Source organism: Diabrotica virgifera, chromosome 10 (assembly GCF_917563875.1).
Source record: "Diabrotica virgifera virgifera chromosome 10, PGI_DIABVI_V3a".
In the NCBI taxonomy this organism is placed as follows: domain Eukaryota; kingdom Metazoa; phylum Arthropoda; class Insecta; order Coleoptera; family Chrysomelidae; genus Diabrotica; species Diabrotica virgifera.
This window is the reverse complement of record NC_065452.1, coordinates 13,184,524-13,205,244: the sequence shown is the minus strand read 5'-3', so window position 1 is coordinate 13,205,244 and position 20,721 is coordinate 13,184,524. Positions and strand designations below refer to the sequence as shown.

At 32.8% G+C, this 20,721-nt stretch overlaps 1 protein-coding gene across 9 annotated transcripts in view; it reads right to left on the bottom strand.

Annotated features, from left to right (window-relative positions):
- Positions 1-20,721, bottom strand: part of LOC114335612 (inositol 1,4,5-trisphosphate receptor) — a 258,085-nt gene that overhangs the window by 221,464 nt on the left and 15,900 nt on the right. For all 9 annotated transcript variants that reach the window (XM_050641294.1, XM_050641298.1, XM_050641300.1 and 6 more), the window contains one exon: positions 12,758-12,944. In XM_050641294.1, coding sequence (XP_050497251.1) covers positions 12,758-12,944 — 187 coding nt within the window. The remainder of the gene's footprint in view (positions 1-12,757; positions 12,945-20,721) is intronic.

Here is a 20,721-nt window from a genome sequence, read left to right as displayed (position 1 = left end):
GACAAACTTTAAGGAATAATTCTGCATGAAAAAATAATGACAGTTTGCTTTATAAACGTATGTCCACAAATGTTTCGTTTTCGAGATACGGGATGTTGAATGTTTTCTTACAAACTGATGATTTATTTATTGCTCTAAAACCAGTTGAGATGGGCAAATGAAATTTGGTAGGTTTTAAGAGATAGCTATTTCGGTTTTTTTGACACAAGATTAAGAATTTTATATTCACCATTGGCGTGCATACGGGATGTATATAAAATGTTTATATCCGTATGCACGCCAATGGTGAATATAAAATTCTTAGTATTATGTCAAAAATCTGCAATAACTATGTCTTAAAACCTACCAAATTTTATTTGCATATCTCAACTGGTTTAAGAGCAATAAATAAATCGTCAGTTTGTAAGAAAAAATTCAGCATCCCGGATCTCCCGTAAACAAACGTTTACAAAACAATCTGTAATTATTTTTTTTATGCAGAAATAAATGCTAGAATATTCCACATGGTGAAGCGAACTTTGACAAAAAATCACAGTTTGATTCGTACACCCGGTATATAATGAAAATTTACCTGTTTAGCAACAATATTATTACCTCGGTATTGTTAAAGAATCAGGCTATAACATATCAAAAAATCACTTAAATCGGCCAACAGGTTTAGGAAATACGAGACATCAAAAATAACCAAATTTTTAAGTGGGCCGATTTCTATGCACGTAAATTTAGTTGTTAACTCTCAGGTAGGGCCGTGTTGCTCTCTCCGATCGGCTTTGTACTAAGATTTTAGTCTTTTTTGTGTTTACTGACAATCCTATTCTATTTGGTTAACATGTGATTTAATATCCATACATGTATCCTCTCCTTTTGCTTTGGTTCTGTTCATGATATTTATGTCATCTGCATATGCTGCCAGTTGGGAGTGATTAATGATAAGTGTTTTGTTTACCTGACGTTTTTGTAACTACGTATTCCAGTGCTAAATTAGGCAGTGTTGGTGCCAGCCCATTACCCTGTTTCAATCCTTGTAGTATTTGAAATTGATATGTCATCTCACGTTGTATCTGTACCTGAGTCCGTCATTCGGATGAACCTAACTAGTTTCAGCCTTTGATTAAAAATTGCTTAACCGTGAACAGTTGTTCTATGGTTGATCTTCCTTGTCTAAATCTTGCCTGGTATTCTCCGATGATCTTTCCTGCGAGAGATTGTAGTCTATAGTCTATCTGTACTCTTGAATACAACAAACGGATAACGACCTTTAATTTGACCTTCTCAAATGCCTTTTTAAGGTCCACGAAACATAAATTTGCCAGTAAAGTCGTGTTCCATCTGTTTTGAGAAGCTCTGACAGTGTTCCCTTTTTATTTGTCAGACTTAGTGATGTAAGAAGAGAATATTCTCTTGAGAGTTGCTGCGTCCTTAATCGTGCTAAGACGATACATAAAAAAGAAGAATGAAAAACGGAAAATGTGGATACGGCTTTTCTAAGTAAACGCGAAACAATGAGTGATTTAACTATGGAAATAATGCTAGAGAATTATTTGTTTAAGAATTTTACAAGAATGTCAAAAAGTGATTTCGAACTATTAACAAATAATGATAGGACCAAGAATAGAGAAGAAATATCAAACATGAGAAATGCAATACCAATCTCAACAAGATTAGCAATTGTTATTAATATACAGTGATGAGCGAGCTAATAACCGGCCAAATAGCACAAAAGATGGAAAACGTATTAAGTTGTGAGACAAAAATAAATGAAACTAATCGAGTTGGGAAATTTAGCGACATTAACCTATAAATTTACATTATATTGATTGTTTCCCACCTTTAGACGTATCGCACGAATTTGGAAACTACCACTGTCACAGTGACAGTTTTAGTTTATTAACACTGTGCAAAATTTTGATTTATATACTGAGTTAGCTAAAAATGGGTGCCCAACACCCATATCCCTTACAACCCTTCTTTATAAACCGCAGTTGTTTAGTACATTTTACACAAAATTAAGTTATGAGGAAGGTAAAATATAGAAATAAATAGATAAAATAAATGAATATTTATAATAATAAATAATTTGAAAAATATGTCAAAAGTACAGCCGAAAATATAATTCATATTTAAGTAAACTAAGAATATAATATTTTGTTTCTTTATAAACATTCTGTAATCACCTGGGTCTTTCACTATACCTATCTGTGGCAACAACATGGGATTGTGTAATGGTCAGGTGTTGCCCCTGTATAAGAGAAGTTTGTGCCTTTGTTGTATTTATCCCATGCCAACTCAAAATTGCCTGTAAACTAAAAAAGACATAGAAGAATAAGATTGTGTAATGGTCGGCAGTTACCCCTGATAGTTTGTGTCCTTGTTGTATTTGTCCCATGCCAACTCAAAATTGCCAGTAAACTCAAAAAAGTAGAAGAATACGATTGTGTAATGGTCTACAGTTGCCCCTGAAAGCAGAAAGTTTGTGTCTTTGTTGTATTTTCCCATACCAACTCAAAATTGCCAGTAAACTCAAAAAAGTAGAAGAATACGATTGTGTAATGGTCGGCAGTTGTCCCTGAAAGCAGAAAGTTTGTGTCGTTGTTGTATTTTCCCATGCCAACTCAAAATTGCCAGTAAACTAAAAAAAGAAGTAGAAGAATAAGATTGTGTAATGGTCGGCAGTTGCCCCTGAAAGCAGAAAGTTTGTGTATTTGTTGTATTTTCCCATGCCAACTCAAAATTGCCAGTAAACTAAAAAAGGAGTAGAAGAATAAGATTGTGTAGTAGTCGGCATTTGCCCTGAGAAAAAAAGTTTAATGTCGTTGAAAAAAGTTTAGTTGTATTTGTCAAATGCCAACTCAAAATTTCTACTAAATCAAAGAAGAAAAAGAAGATTGTGTATTTATAAACAGTTGCACCTAGCGTGAAATTTTTTTAATCTTGTCATGTTTGTCTCATACCAACCGAAATTGTCAGTTAACTAAAGAAGAAGAAGAAGAAGAAGAAGAAGCAAATTGTACACGCGACGATGAGCTGGCCAAATACCCAAGTAGGTGGAGGCCAATAAACTAAAGAAGAAGAAGACAGTTTTAGTTGACATACTCCTCTGATATGTGTAAAAGTGGGAAACAATCAATGTAATGTAAATAAAAAGGTTACTATCGCTATATTTCCCAGCTCGACTAGTTTCATTTCATTTTATCTCACAACTTAATACGTTTTCCATCTTTTGTGCTATTTTGCCGGTTATTAGCGAGCTCATCACTGTATACTCTACTACTCTTCCATTTGTCTCATAGTTCCAGAAGTATGCCAAGTTCCACAACTATGGACGTAAATGTACTGCATTAATAAACCTTATTGTGATTTCATTTGACCACGTATTCATCTTTTCTTTGTATGTTTTGACAAAACCAAATTAAATTTCAACAGAGTACAGGAAATAAAGAGGAAATACAGAGCAACATGCAAAATTTTCCACAGCAGTTCGAGTTTATCGGCAACGCATCAGACACTGCAATAGTGTTCAAATACCAGTAAAATTTCGGCCACATGGCTCAGACAAACGACGATGCTTTCGGCAACACGCTGTATATTTTTTTGATATTTGGTACACATATGTCTCATTCAAAACCTAAACGACCGACATACTAACCATAAGAAAAATTCAGGTCCGGATTAACAAACGATTATAAAGTAATTGTGACCTTAAAACAACACCCTGTATATTCAAATTTTGAAAATCTGTTTGTATATTTGAAAATAACACAAAAAAGTAAGTTTAATGGTTCGTTTCAATTTTTCGGCCAGACAATTTTATGACTTTAATTTTGAAATTATATTGATTTTTTTAAGAACTCTAACATTAAAAAGCAGATTATTAACTTTTAGTTATAAATTATTAAAGTTAATGAATAAATACTCATTTTAAAAATGATCAATACTTATTTACCACATTATAACGATCCAATCACTAATCACAAGAAAAATCCAGGTCCGGATTAACAAAAAAATATAGAATAGAATAAAATAGAATAGAAATATGCTTTATTGTCACTGAAAATTATACAAATTTTATGGACAAAGCTTAATTAAAGTCAGAAAAAATAAATAAATAATATCTAACAATAACAATAACAAATACAATTTTCTGAAATTTGATAAATCGTCAATATAAAAAAATATACATAAATACAAAATATAAGTTAATAAAGTAAAGAAAAAAAAACAAAATTGATATATTGCAACAATTTATAGACATAGGAACTAATAAGTTTAAGCTGCTGCATGTGACACCCAAATACAGTAGAACCCCGCAAATCCGAACTAATTGGGGGGACAGTCTGTTCGGATTCCGAAAAGTTCGGATTATCCGAAAGTTAGCCTTAACTAGTAGTTCAAAGCTTTCATTGTGATTTTGAGTAGCCAAACGTTCTCGCAAGAGTGTGGACAATATTTTTGGACTCAAGTTGACTGCGAGAGAACCAAAGTAAGTTTGTGTTTAACCTTTATAAACACTTTATAAACCTATATGTATATTAAAGTATAATATTTATTTTTAAGAAATTTTAAATGTCAAAGTCCTAGTAATCCTACATTGTCCAATTTTCTGGCTTTACTCTGTATAATAAACATGTTTTTAAGTTTTTGTCTTAAATTTTTAAATTTTTTTCACTTTCCGTTGGTTCGGATTTGCCGAAAGTTCGGATTCGCGGGGTTCGGATTTACGGGGTGCTACTGTATAGATAAGTTTGGTTACTTATACATTACTGTAATTTCTTAGTTAGTCATTAAGAAACTCTTCTACTGAATAATATGGTCTTTTAGATAGATGAGCTTTTGTCATTTTACGGAACTTGGGGAAAGATGTTGCAGATTTGAGTTGTAAAGGAAGATGGTTGTAGTTTTTTTGCGGAATATAATATAGATTTCTTTACTAACTCAGAGGACGGTATCGGTAAATAGACATCAAAATTTGAATTTCTGGTGGAGTAGTCATGACGAGGCCTTGCTGGAAAGACATGCATGTGTTTACGAATTAAGCAAACAGTTTCTAAAATATATAAAGATGTAAGGGTTAAAATGCCGTGATCTTTGAAGTAACTTCTGCAATGTGTTGTTCTTCTGAGGCCAAACGGATACCTTATTGCTCTTTTTTGTAATTTAAAAATAACATCTAATTGGGCAGCTGTACTAGAACCCCAAAAAGGAAGACCATATCGAAGATAAGACTCGAACAAGGAATAATATGTTAGTTTAGAAGATGCTAAATTGAGTTCTTTCGAAACAGATCTTATAGCATAGCAGGCTGAGGCGAGTTTCTTACTTAACAAATCGATATGAAGGGACCATTTGAGGTTGCTGTCTAAAAAAATACCAAGAAATTTTACAGAATCAACGGTAGAGATCTGGCTGTTATTAACAAGCAGGGGTTGAAGAGCACTTTTATAGGATAATGCTACTGTCTTATCCACGTTAAAAGAGAGTAAATTAGAGTCAGACCAGGTTTTTATCGTAAGCAAATCAGAAGTTATAGTTGCATGAAGAGATGCAATACTTGAGTTGCTCCAAGTGATACTGGTATCATCAGCAAAAAGAAAAATTTTTCCATCAATTTTTAAGTTAGTGATGTCATTTATAAAGATAAGGAACAGTAGAGGACCCATACTGAACCTTGTGGTACTCCACATACAATGTTTTTGAGACTAGAGTCAGTATCATTTGCTCTAACTAGTTGTTTCCTATTATTCAAGTAAGATTGGAACCAATTCAAAGAAATACCTCGAATCCCATAGAAATTTAGTTTTTTAATCAAAATGTCGTGATTTACACAATCAAAAGCTTTGGCATAGTCACAGAAAACAGTGACAGTATAAGATTATTGTTTAGTGCTTGGTAAACCTCATGAAGCACAGAAAACAAGGCATCAGTGGTACATTTATTAGTTAAAAAGCCGAACTGATTTTGGGATAAGATGTTGTTATCAATGAGAAAGGACATAAGACGGGTTTTTATGAGTCTCTCAATAATTTTTGAAAGTACCGGTAGTAAGGCAATAGGTCTATAGTTGCAAGCATTAGATTTTTCACCACCCTTATGAATGGGAATAATAATGGATATCTTTAGGCACTCTGGGAATTTGCCTCTTTCAAAGGAATCATTAATTAGTGAGACGAGGATTTCCAACACATTTTCTGTGAGATTTGAGAAGATTTTTATGGATAGTCCATCAGTACTACAGGATGATTTGCTTTTGATACGATTGATAGTTTGGATCAGTTCAGATGTATCGATTGGTCTTAAAAAGAATGAATTCGAGAACACTCCTGAATTGGGGAGATAGGAAATGGGATCTTTTTGTGGCAAAATAGTAGAAGTTATATTTTTACTCACATTAACGAAATATTCGTTTAGATTTTCCGGGTCTGGAGGGGCAAATGTTTGAACTGCGTGAGTTCTATTTAGAAGATCGTTTATTATGGACCAAGTTTCTTTTGCAACACTTTTAGAGCTTTCCATACGATTTTGATACCTAGTAATAAATATATATATATATATATATATATATATATATATATATATAAAGTAATTGATATATAAAGTATATTGATATATAAGATATATAAAGTAATTGTGACCTTGAAACAACACCCAATATAATATTGAAATTTTGAAAATTTGTTTGCCTATTTTAAAAGAGCATTAAAAACTGCGTTAAAAGGTGCCTGTGAAATTTTTGCGCAGATAATTTAATTACGACAATTTTGAAATCATATTGATTAATTCTGTCAAGGTCACAAGAAGCTGCCAGAAAAATGAAGAACTATCCCAATATAATTAGAAAATCGATTCGAAATCTTTTAAAACGAGCAAGGAAATGAATCGAACAAAATCTCGGACATTTTGAGCAACTGTTATAGTTCAAATATTTTTAATTTATATTAAATTGTTGAATTGTTTAAACGAGTTTTTTTTAGTAGATATAGCTGTTTTTTTAATTCTTTACTAAATCATTAAAATATCCCAATTCTCGCAATTCTAATTTTTAATGAGGTGCATACAGCTACAAATCCAGAGAATCCATGAAGCCAGCGTAGTAAATAAGTATTAAGTATTTTTGAAATAAGTATTGATTCATTAACATTAAATTATTAAAAGTTAATAATACATACCTGGTTTTTAATATCAGAGATCTTTAAAATTTCAATATAATTTCAAAATTGAAACCTTTAATCGCAGTTTTTATGCTCTTTTAAAATGCGCAGACATATCTGTATATCAGTGCGCAGATCCTATATATCAATATACAGGGTGTTGGTTCAAGGTCACAATTACTTTATGTTTTTTTGTTAATCCGGACCTGGATTTTTCTTGTCATTAGTAATTGGGTCGTTCCAATGTGGTAAAAAAGTATTGATTATTGTTAAAATGAGTATTTATTCATTAACTTTAATAATTTATAACTAACAGTTAATAATACCTGCTTTTTAATGTAAGAGTTCTTAAAAAATTCAATATAATTTCAAAATTAAAGTCATAAAATTGTCTGGCCGAAAAATTGAAGCGAACCATTAAACTGACTTTTTTGTGCTCTTTTCAAATATGCAAACAAATTTTCAAAATTTGAATATACAGGGTGTTGTTTTAAGGTCACAATTACTTTATAATTTTTTGTTAATCCGGACCTGGATTTTTCTTATGGTTAGTATGTCGGTCGTTTGGGTTTTGAATGAGACATATGTGTACCAAATATCAAAAAAATATACAGGGTGGTTCTAAAGTTATGGCTTAGAAAAGAAATGGGCAAAATCGATAAAACACCCTGTAACTGGGTTATAAAAGTCGGCAGGGCAAAAAATGTTGTATATCTAGAACCAGATTGGTGACCTCTATTCACCGTTAAAGTATTTCCGTTTTCCAATGAAACACCCTGTATAAAGATAACAAAACATTATAATAGTCCCAGTCCCAAGGTAGTGGGCCGGGAAACAACTCCCGATATAGTCTAATTTTAGAAAAAAAAAATGACGTGTTCAATGCACCTACATTATCCAGCCAATTTATCCCTCATTAATCACTTGATTACATGAAATTGTATATAAAAGTTAAATTCTTTGTTTAGTTCAAATGTTTCACTCAAATATTCATAAAATTAATCTTTGGCGCTATTTTAGAATTTTGGTGCAAATGAAAATTTTATTAGATATTTAAATACCAATATTTTTTTATAAGATCATCATCATCCAGTCTCAAAAGTCCACTGCTGAACATAGGCCTCCTCCCCTCGTTTCCAACCCCATCTATCATGCGCCACTCTCATCCAGTTTTTTATTTAGCTTTCTTAAGTCGTCAGTCCTTCTTGTAGGCGGTCGACCGACGCTTCTCTTGTCTTATCTTGGCCTCCATTCCAATAACCTCTTCGTCCATCGCCCATATGTCATTCTGGCTATGTGTCCTGCCTATCTCCACTTCAACCTGGCTATCCTCTCGGTGACGTCAGTCACCTTTGTTCTTCTCCTGATTTCTTCGTTTCTGATTTTGTCTCGCAGAGTTATTCCTAACATTGACCGCTCCATTCTTCTCTGCGTGACTCTTAGTTTGGTAGCCGAGGCTTTAGTTAAGGTAAGTGTTTCTGATCCGTAGGTCAAGACTGGGAGGACGCACTGATCAAATACCTTTCTCTTTAGGCATGTGGGCAACTCACTTTTAAAAAGTTTCTCTCAGTTTTCCAAATGCTGCCCACCCAAGACCTATTCTTCTCTTCAGTTCATGAGTCTGGTTATCCCTGCCAATCGTAATTTCATATCCCAGGTATTTATATCTATATACGAGTTCTATTTCCTTCCCAACAATACTGATGTTCTGGTTGGGTACCAAATTTGTCATTATTTTTGTTTTCGAGATGTTTATATTTAAACCTACATTTTCTGTAGCCACGAGTTCTTGTACCATTTCTCTTGCCATACCGAGATCCTCAGCTACTATGACTATATCATCGGCGAAGCGTAAGTTGTTTAGGTATTCTCCATCTATTTTTATTCCCTTTGTCATCCAATCCAAACTCTTGAAAGCATGTTCTAAGACCGTATTAAAAAGTTTAGGTGACATTGCGGCTGCCCCAAGTAGAAACACTGTATATCCATTTTTTTCAAAATCACTTTTATTGCATTTTTGGATTTAGGGTGTTGTTATCTATCATTTACCAAGGGAAAAAAATAAAAAATGAGTACAACCGCAATTTAACATTGCTATGAAACACATTATATCCCATTCAATCTTCACTTCACCGCTTTTGCCACACCACAGCCGATTGGGTCTCCTTGTCTAACCCCCCGTTCTATTTTTATGCGATTACTGTTAGTATGTAATTTGAGAGTGGTTGTTACCTGTAAGTATATTTTGTGTAATAATTTTGTATACCTATAATCTAGCCTGCATTCTTTAAGCGCCTGTAGTATTTTGCTAAGCTCAACTGTGTCAAAGGCTTTATGAAAATAGATAACTATAACTAGAGGTTTATTGTATTCCACTATTTTCTCTATTAGGGTTTTTATACTTTGTAGATGGTCATTTGTTCCGTAACTTTTTCGGAATCCTGCCTGTTCTCTTGGTTGATAAGTCTCTAACTTTCTATCCATTCTCTTAACTATTATTCACGTAAATAACTTATATAAATGGCTGAGGAGGCTAATCGGTCTGTAATTCTCTAAATTGGCTTTGTCTCCTGCTTTGTGTAATAGAATCATAGTAGCGTTGTTCCAGTCTGTTGGAATATTGGCGTTGTGAAGGCAGGTATTGAAAAGTAGTTTAATTTTTTCAAGTAGTATATTTCCTCCAATTTTTAGTGCTTCTGATCAGTGGCGGCTGGTCTGTAAGTGAAGGGGGAGGTCATATCCGGTAGTTCAAGATTTTTTTGGAAAAACAAGACCTACAAATAACATTTTAAATAATTTCTTATTCCATCATCTGTATTGGTTCCTTATAACTTATTTTGCAATATGTTGTTTAAATTTAAGCGGATCTTTATTTGACAAGTAAATATGAAATAAGTAAAAGGAACAAGTCTTCATTACTAATTGTCAAATAAATCAGATAAATAGTATGATATAATATGTAATTATAACAGCCAGAATATCAACAAACTACTTAAACTCAAAACCTAAAATAAATAAAAACTTACATTTTTATGCGGATCAGTAACCCCCGTTTTGCACCACACTGGATCGTTAGAAAATAGTAAACACGGAAAACAATAAAATGCATTCGATACCTGACATCCACAAAGCCAGTCTGACACGCTCTACGGTCATTGACCACGAATTGGTACCAACTTGCATATACATGCGTATTTTCGTGAACGTTCGGTTTCCAAGTATGTATTCTCACAGTGAGGTCAAATAAATTTCTTGACCATCGTGAATGTTCGTATTTAGCTGTGTGCGTATTGCGGTAGTATCAGTCAAAGATAAATTTGGCTTTTCGGCTTCGGTACCGTCAAACAGCTCGTATTTCATGTTTAGTTATCGGCAATCTGGCGGCATCTTTGTCGCTATATTTTACAACAAAATGACTGAAAAGTCAATACAATAAAAGCAAAATTTAACTTTGAATACTATTGTATTCCGAACATTTTTAATACAGAAAATTTTCTTTTTTTAAGGAAATAATTACATTATAATCGTTTGATTGTACAATTATTACAGGGAGGTCATTGACCAATTGACCTAAAGGGATAACCGCCACTGCTTCTGATACTATTCCCCCTTCGCCTGGGGTTCGATTATTTTTCATTTTCTTCAGAGCCCCTTTAATTTCTGATTTTGTTATATCGGGCATTAAATTTGATCCTTGATTTAATACCCCAGTTTTTACTGTAATTGGAGGTTGCGTATTGTCATCTTTTTTTCTTGATTTGTATAACTCTGTGTAGAACTCTTCGACTATTGTTAATATTTCATCTCTGTTTGTAGTTTCTTTTCCAGTTCTGTTTCTTAGTTTGTTGATTTCTATTTTTCCTTTTTGTACGCTTTTCTTCAAAACTTTCATGTTCTTATTTTGCTCTATTGCTTGTTTTGGTTTTTCTACATTGTAGTTTTTTATGTCTTTTCTTATTGCCTTTGTGATCGTCTTATTTATTTGATTTAGCGCTTCTTTGCTTGAACTGGTATCTCCTTTCATCTGTCGTCTTAGTTCTATAAGGGTTTTAGTAGGTTGACTTAGTTTTTCATCTTTTTGGTTTGTTGGACAATATTTAGTTTGAGCCTGTTGTATTGTGGTGATTATTTGTTTATTCAATATATTAATGTCTGTTGTTGTTGTATCTTTCAATGTATCATTAATATATTTTTCGAACTCCTGAATATTAGTTGGTTTTGCCCATTTCTTTGGGTGTTTCTTATTTATGATTTTCAGTCTTTCCTTGTCGATCGATATCGTTATTTTAGCTCTTACTAACCTGTGATCACTGCTTGTACTGAACTGGTTTAACACATTTACGTCTTTAAATAATTCTTTTTTGTTTGTTAAGAAATAGTCGATTTCGTTCCTTGTTTTTCCATCAGGACTTTCCCAGGTCTATCTTCTGTGTTTTGTCTTTTTAAAGAAGCTGTTCATTTGATAGAGATTGTTTTCCAAAAGAAAAGTTAATAGTTGTTTGCCTCCATCATTTCTGCCTTCGCTTCCAAAATTTCCCAATATTATTTCAGAGGGGTCTTCCTTTCTCGAATATAGAAGAAAGCAGAAAGGACAACGGTCACGTATCCACTCTCTTTTCGTCTAGGAAAAGAGCCGAAAGACAGTTTCGAGTACTCAAAAATCTGAGTAAAGAAGAACAAGAGGGGGAACGGCAGTTTTTGTTTTTATTTGATTCAGAGTTGGACCACCATCTCCATATAGCTATTTCTACATCTCATGCGTCATCGGTGGAGCTATGCAGTCACAACTCTGAATCAAAAATCAACAAGCCTGTCTTTTAAGGGAAATTAAGCGAAGGATAATCCTAGCGAGCAAATGCTATTTTGGACTGAGTAGACATATGAGAAGCAGAAACTTCAGCCAAAAAAACAAAAATAACGATATACAAAACCCTTATACAACCAGTGTTGACATATGGATCGGAGACATGGATCATCTCCAAGGCAGATGAAAACCTTCTGCTTATATTTGAACAAAGGATCCTGAGAGGAATATTCGGTGGCATCTGTGAAAATGGTATTTGGGGGAGGAGGTACAACTACGAGGTATACCACAGATATAAACATATATTTGGTGGTAAAGACGTAGTATCTCTTATAAGAATAGGAAGACTAAGATGGGCAGGACATCTAGCAAGATCACAGCATAACAACCCTCACAGAAGAATCCTTATGTCACAACCTGTGGGAAGTAGAAATAGGGGTAGGCCAAAATTTAGATGGAAGGATGGTGTAGATGAGGATGGGAGAAAAATAGGCGCAGAAAACTGGCAACGGTTGTCAGTGGATAGGGCTGACTGGCGTAATAGACTTGGGAAGGTCGAGGCTCTTTCATAGGGCTGTAGCACCATTGATGATGATGATGATAGAGTGGACTCTTTGAGTCTACTCAAAATAATATCTAAAACTACATTTCAAGAGAAGAGGATATTAATTTGAGTGATTTCAGTTGGACCATTTTACCTGCTGTTGCAGATTAGTGAAGATTTTCATTTGTAATGAACTGCCAGTTACAAACAAATAAACTATAATTGTATAATTTTAAGAAAACATAGTATAAGTGACATACTCACATGCAATCTTTTTAAGAGACTAGTGTCGGTGTTAGAGCTCATGCTCTGTTTGGCCGCTTTCCAGAATTGCTTCTGGGCTGAATACCTGTTCATGGGACATATTTTGAATAAACAGTCCCTGAACTTCTTTGGTGGATTCGTTAAGTTGCCCGATTCTGGACATACTACGCATCTATCATCTACCAACCTGGAATAAAATTGTTGTTAACGTTTATAAAAATGAACAATATATATAGGTACTGTGCTGTGTTTAAACATTTTTTGCAGTAGAACTCTTTTGAAATAGGCATCAGTAGACATGAGAGCAGACATGGGCAAACTATTTAAGCGGAGGGCCACACAAAAAAAACATTCTATAGGCGGGCCGAAAAAACTAATAAAACAATATTTTATTAGTGATAAACTTTATAAAATATACGAAACAGCATATACCAACTGGCTACTGTCAACATTTGTCATGATACCAAAGAAAATAAACGCCGAATTTAAAATCTTCGGCAATGCATTGTTTAAAAGACAAACATTTTACAAAGGATATTGTTGGTCAATATCAATGCGGATTTACTGCTGGAAAGTCAACTATACATTAAATTTAAGCACATAGGCAGATTCTAGAAAAATCACTAGAATACAACACAGATACACACCATCTCTTCGTCGACTTCAAAGCAGCCTATGACAGTGTTAAAAGAACTGCACTATACAGGGTGTCCCGAAAAGATTGGTCATAAATTATACCGCAGATTCTGGGGTCAAAAATAGGTTGATTGAACCTCACTTACCTATATACAATAGTGCACACAAAAAAAGTTACAGCCCTTTGAAGTAACAAAATGAAAATCGATTTTTTTTCATATATCGAAAACTCTTAGAGATGTTTTATAGAAAATGGACATGTGGCATTCTTATGGCAGCAACATCTTAAAAAACAATTAAAATGAAAGATGAAGTAGTTTTCAATCCTAATAGCAAAATTAATAATATTGCATTAATAAAAATGGTATACATTTTTATTTTTAATTAAAATGAAATTTGTGCACCCATAAAAATTTTATGGGGGTTTTGTTCCCTTAAACCCCCCCCCCCCAAACTTTTGTGTACGTTCCAATTAAATTATTATTGTGGCACCATTAGTTAAACACAATATTTTTAAAACTTTTTTGACTCTATATTAAAAAAGAAGCTGCATCTCAATAAAAACTGGCTTATCGAAAAAATACTAAGAGGCAAAAAAAGTGTTGAAAACGTTGTGTTTAACTAATGGTACCACAATAATGAAATAATTGGAACGTACACAAAAGTTTGGGGGGATTTAAAGGAGCAAAACCCCCATAAAATTTTTATGGGGTGGACAAATTTCACTATAATTTTGTTTTAAGATGCTCCGCCATAAGAATCATACATGTCCATTTTCAATAAAAAATCTCTAATGGTTTTCGATATATTGAAAAAAATCGATTTCCATTTCGTAACTTCAAAGGGCTGTAACTTTTTTTATGATCACATTTGTACTAAGGTAAGTAAGGTTAAATCGAACTATTTTTGACCCCAGAATGTGTTATAATTTATAACCAATCTTTTCGGGACACCCTGTATAATGCAATGATATACTTTGAGATCCCACCTAAGTTAGTTAAATTGACCTAACTAACAATGCAAAACGTAAGCTCGTGCGTTAGGATTGAAGGAGAAAACTTTACGTTCTTTGATATTAATAATGGTCCAAGACGCGTTGGCGTGTCTGCTCTTTAACATTGCCTTGGAAAAGGCAATCAGAAAATTAAATATTAAAACGTATGTTTAATAGATCGACGCAAATTCTCGCAGTCGCTGACGATACAGTTATAGTGGGCAAAAGTATGAGATACATGGTGCAGTGTTTTCCAAGGCTTGCGGGTGCGGCAAGTGAATTAGGACTTGTGGTAAACGAGGAAAAAACCAAATATATGTTGGTTTCTAAAAACTACCGAAATATACAACAGAGAATTCAAATTAACAACCATACATTCCACATTTTAACAACCATACCTTTGAGCAAGTCAAAGAATTCACATATCTTGGATCGCTAGTAAATGCAACAAACACGGCAAGCGACGAAATAAAAAGACGCATAGCAATAGCAAACAGAACTGTTCACGGGCTCCAGACACATTTAAAAAAATAAAAATATAAAACGTGCAGTAAAGCTCAATATATTTATACAAGACCTTAATAAGACCAGTTTTGATATATGGGGCTGAAACGTGGACCTTATCTCAAAATGATGAAATACTTCTTGATATTTTTGAGAGAAAAATTCTTAAAAAGATTTTTGGGGCTGTAAATGAAAATGGGCTATGGCGTTGAAGATATAACTTTGAACTATATCAGTTATATACCGATCCAGATATTGTGAAATTCGTTAAAGTGCAGAGACTTAGATGGGCTGGAGAAATTGCTAGGATGTCAGATCACAAATATACGAAGAAATTAACATTTTCAAGACCAGAGGGCACAAGACAAGAAGTACAGGACGACCACGAAGGAGATGGATTGATGATGTGGAAGAAGACCTAAAGATTCTAGGGGTCAGAAGATGGACGGAAGTTGCCAGGAATCGACAGTAGTGGCGACTTCTTTGCGAAGGCCAAGATCCACAACGGATTGTCGAGCTACTTATGATGATGAAGCAAAAGAGATAAACAATGAAGATTTTTTTGGTCAGCTTTACAAAATATTTGAATTGAAAACTTTGTCCTGATTTATCTTTCATTTTCATGTTAAACAAGCTGAAAATGCGAGCATTATCATAACGAAAACTTTGTTTATTTACGTATTTTAATTCATAATATGGAAAACTGCTATTATGAAAAGTTGTTTAGAATTAAAAATTACCTGTTTTAATATGCAATTATATCATTCTAATTTAAATGTTGTGAACTATAAAGGTACTTTACTCTTGATCGAAATTCATATTTTTTTATATACCTCCTATAAAATTAACAAAATTTGATATATGATGGTTGCATCATAAATCCTAGACCATGAAGAGCTTTTTATGAAGAATAACTTTTCTTCGTCAAATTAAAAATAAGAGTTATAAATGAAAATGTTGTTGGTATCCATAATTTGAGAAAAATCTTCAAATATTTTTTTCCATTAGAAGGATGTAATTGCACATATCAGATCATAATTTTTTATTCCAAACAACATTTCATATAGTCGGTTCGCTAAACTCAGACACAACTGGCTAGTGATTTTAGTCAGTAATTTTACCAATTTGACAAAAAAAAAATAGTTACTAAATAATAGTTAATAATTACTCAATAATTAGTAATTTTGAAAATTTTTGCGAAAATTGGCAAAAAACAAAAAAATTACCTGCTAAAATCACTAGCTAGTTGTGTCTGAGTTTAGCGAACCAACTATCATAACAATTTTCATTTCATAACAAATGGAACAGTCCATTTATCATTAGGTAGTCCCATTAAAGGGGAAGCCGTATACTCGTATAAACCTTTTTAAAATTGTTAATAAATTATTGCTTTCAAAATATACTCAAATTGTATTTTTGAACAACGTATTTATTTTATATAATAACTAAATTCACTATCAAATGTCATTGATATTTTATTAATACTTAATTTAAAATTTAGTTTTATTTAGACATTCACGAAGTGTCAAACTCAAGTGTAAATAACCTATGCTTTGCTTAACAAATTCAGATTAAAAAACTAGCCTACTTACTAGCAACGATTTCAGCTGACGTTTAGTGTGTCGGCAGAAAATAAAAGGACTATGACGTCATATTTTAGACTTTGAGGTCGATTATCTCGAAGACGGTTAGAGATATCGAAATGCCGTTTTCAGATTTGGATTCAGAAGACAAAACTACATGAGAATCCATCGATAAATCTGCTCAAGTATTGCAGGAGCGGCAACGCAATAACACATATTTTGCGAATTTATGAACGAAAAGTTTTCGTTGAAAATACTTTTTCATTATAACCCGGCAACAAATAGCAACTTTTAAATATTATTTAAAAGCGTATACGGATACTGGCAATATGATATTAAATGTAAGATGCATATAAACTAAAATGTTATTAAAAGTAATGCTCAATTTATTTGTTTACCACTGTCTGTGTTATGTAAATGATTGCAAAGTAAATCTGGCTAAAATAAACCTCAAAACCTAGAGAAACTAAATAAAAGTCTCTAAAACTCTAAACGTTTAGCAGTATACAGTAGCTAATGGTCTAAGAGCTAGCAACGATTTTGAAAAAGTATTTTAAGACAGCTGATTCTTTCATATATTGTTCCCTATGCTTCCTCAAACACCGTACCGGCAATCTGGCTGCTGATACAGGTTGCGTTCATTACTGCGCAGCGCACCTGTACAGGTAAATACAAAATCAGGGTGATTGATTAGTGTGATAAAGCTTAGTAGATCCGCTATAGTAATAGACAGCAATAAAAGTTAATAACAAAAATTGTAGCCAACTTTGAGCTTCACATTACAAAATTAGTTAGAATGTTACAGGGTGTTCGATAACCCAGTGGCCAGACCAAACTTTTGTTTTTTTAAATGGAACACCCCATAATTTATTTTATAGTTGAAATCTTCTTAACTTCCCCATCACAAAAATATAAAGGTTTGTTATGTTCTACAGGCTATTTACAAAGTTATAACCAATGTTCTATGAAAATCGTAATAAGTTCAGCTCCCTGTATAAATAAAAATAAGCACAACAGCAATGGTTTATTGGTGCCATATTTTTTTGTTGATTGTCAAAATTTATAAAAATGGTTGGTATTGGTAATTTTGTTTATATCGAATACAGGGTGAGTAAAAACGAAAGTACATTATTTTCTCAGTAATTTTAAATAGAACACCCTAATTAATATCTTGCTCTGAAAAAATGAAAATATCTCGAAAACTAACAAATTTAGGCATCGGGAATATTATACAAAAATTAAAGTACGGTAATGATACGTTTCAATAGTGATATAAAATACAGCGTGTTCCATTTAAAATTTCTGAGAAAACGATGCTCTTGCATTTTGACTTACCCTGTATTCGATATAAGGAAAATTAGCAATATCGACAATTCTTAAAAATTTTCACAATCAACAAAAAAATATGGCACCAATAAACCATTACTGTTGTGCTTATTTTTATTTAAACAGGGAGCTGAACTTGTTACGATTTTCATAAAAAATTGGTTAAAACTTTGTAAAAGCCCTATATAACATAACAAACCTTTATATTTTTGTGATGGGGAAGTTACGAGGATTTCGAATATAAAATAAAATATAGGGTGTTCCATTCAAAAAAAACATAAGTTTGGTCTGCCACTATGTTATCGAACACCCTGTAATATTCTAACTAATTTCGTAATGTTAATCTGAAAGTTGGCTACAATTTTTGTTATTAACTTTTATTGTTATCTATTACTATGGCGGATCTACTGAGCTTTATCACACTCATCAATCACCCTGTATATTGAATTTAAATTATTTTAGGACAAAAAATTTTTTTGTCATTACTTTTTAAACCAAAGAAATGCGTGACCCGTCAAAATAGCCCGGTCAAAACAGCCCCGTCAAAAAAGCCCCGTCAAAATAGCCCGGACACAAAATATCCTCGACAAAATAGCCCGCAAACAAAATAGCCCCGACAAAATACATCGCACACAAAAAAAGCCCCGGTCAAAACAGCCCCGCCTAAAATAGCCCCGGCTAAAACAGCCTCTTAGAAAACACCTCCAATAAAAAGTTTTACCTTTTAACACAGTACCATTTATTTTAAATTACTATTCTAATTGGGAAATAGCCACAATTTACTTTAAAAAATTATTTTATTAACGTTTCGACTTCCACTTCGGACGTCGTTGTCAAAATACAAAATATTAATAAATTAAACAAAAATGTTGTTGCTCAGTAAAAAAATTCTTCTAATAATTTAATTTAATCTGACTCATTCATATCGGCCATTTAGACGTACAGTATGGTGCAAATGGAGGGAATAAATTCGTTATTTCGTAAACCCGCGACCCTAAGGAAAAATCTTGAAATAGATCGATTTTTATTTTTAAATTACGATATTCTTTTATAGATGTCATATTAGTGACGTCATCCATCTGGGCGTAATGACGAAATCGATGATTTTTTAAATGAGAACAGGGGTAGTGTGCTAACTCATTTGTAAGGTTATTTAATTCTCTATTTAGTAATATAAACAATTACATAATTATTTATACAAGGTATCCAAAACCTTTTTTTAATTTAAATTATTTGACAAAAAAAGAAGAATGTATGTAATTTATTTAATTTAAAATGCATTTTACTGTTGCCCGAAAACAGAAAAAAAATGTTTATATCACAAAGAAAGATTCATTTTCGCTTAAATTAAATGTTCAAACTTCTAAGAGGCAGAGAAGACAGGACTCGAGTTCTCTGAAAAGACCACTTTAATTTAATGTGGTTAAGATTTAGTTAAGATGTGATTAGAGGATAATTACCATTTCCGAAAAAATGTATTTTTAAGGGATTATTTCATGATGAATTCTGAAGGAAGCTTTTTTGTCGGGGCTATTTTGTCGGGGCTATTTTGTCGGGGCTAATTTGTCGGCGGGCTATTATTCCGCGGCTATTTTGTCTGCAGGCTATTTTGTCGGAGCTATTTTGTGTGCGGAATATTATGTCGGGGCTATTTTGTCGGAGCTTTTTCGACGGGGCTATTTTGACGGGGTACCAAAGAAATGTCTGGCAATTATAGTTCATATTTATAATAATGTTTAAAAAGTAATGACAAAAAAATTTTTCATCTTAAAATAATTTTAAATTCGACATATTTACCCGTACAAGTGTGCTGCGCAGCAATGAACGCAACCTGTATCAGTAGCCAGATGACCGGTACGGTGTTCGAGGAAGCATAGGGAATAATATATTAAAGAACCAATTGTCTTAAAATACTTTTTTTTCGGACGTTGCTAGCTTTTGGTCCATAATCTAATATTTTATAGGTCTGTTTATAATGTAAACAATGGAAAGCTTAATAAAAGTGAAAGGAATATACATAAACTTGCAACTATTTATAGATATCTAGTGTCAGGAAGTACGAAGTAAGCATAATATTTTTAATCAAAGCTACCATGTTCAGAAATGAATGAAGAAGAATCATCAATTCATGAACTCTGGGTCTACGTGCTCTAACAAGTATCTAGGGTGTAACAAAAAGGAGGTCATAATATACCTAATTACAAATGTACACATAAAAAAATTACAATCCTTTGAAGCTACAAAATGAACATCGATTTTTTCCGATATATCGAAAACTATTAGAGGCTTTTTATTGAAAATGGACATATGGCATTATGACAGGAACATCTTAAAAAAAAAACAGTGAAAAAAAAGCAAATCTTTTTTGGCTCCTAGTATTTTTTCAATAAGCCAGTTTTTATCGAGGTGTGGCTTCTTTTTTAATATGTTTCAAAATATATGTACATGAAAAATTTAAATTATAAAAATAAATTTTCATATTATTACCAGGTTTCTGTAATATTACTTAACCATTTACAAATCTGTGGTAGATTTTACAAATGTTCAAAATATCTCAATAAAAACTGGCTTATCGAAAAAGTACTAAGAGGCAAAAAAGTTTTAAACAAAAACACTGTTTTTAACTAATGGTACAACAATAATAATTTAATTGGAATGCACACAAAACCCCCATAAAAATTTTATGGGGTTCACAAATTCCACTGTAATTTTTTTAAGATGTTCCTGCCATATGAATGCCACACGTTCATTTTCAATAACAAATCTCTCTTATTTTTAGATATATTGGAAAAAATCTATCTTCATTTTGTGATTTCAAAGGGCTGTAACTTTTTTATGTGTCCATTGTACTAAATTGTCTGCCACGTCTGATAAGCACTGGTTACGCATGTGCCCCCTGTACCTAATCTATCTCTGATGTG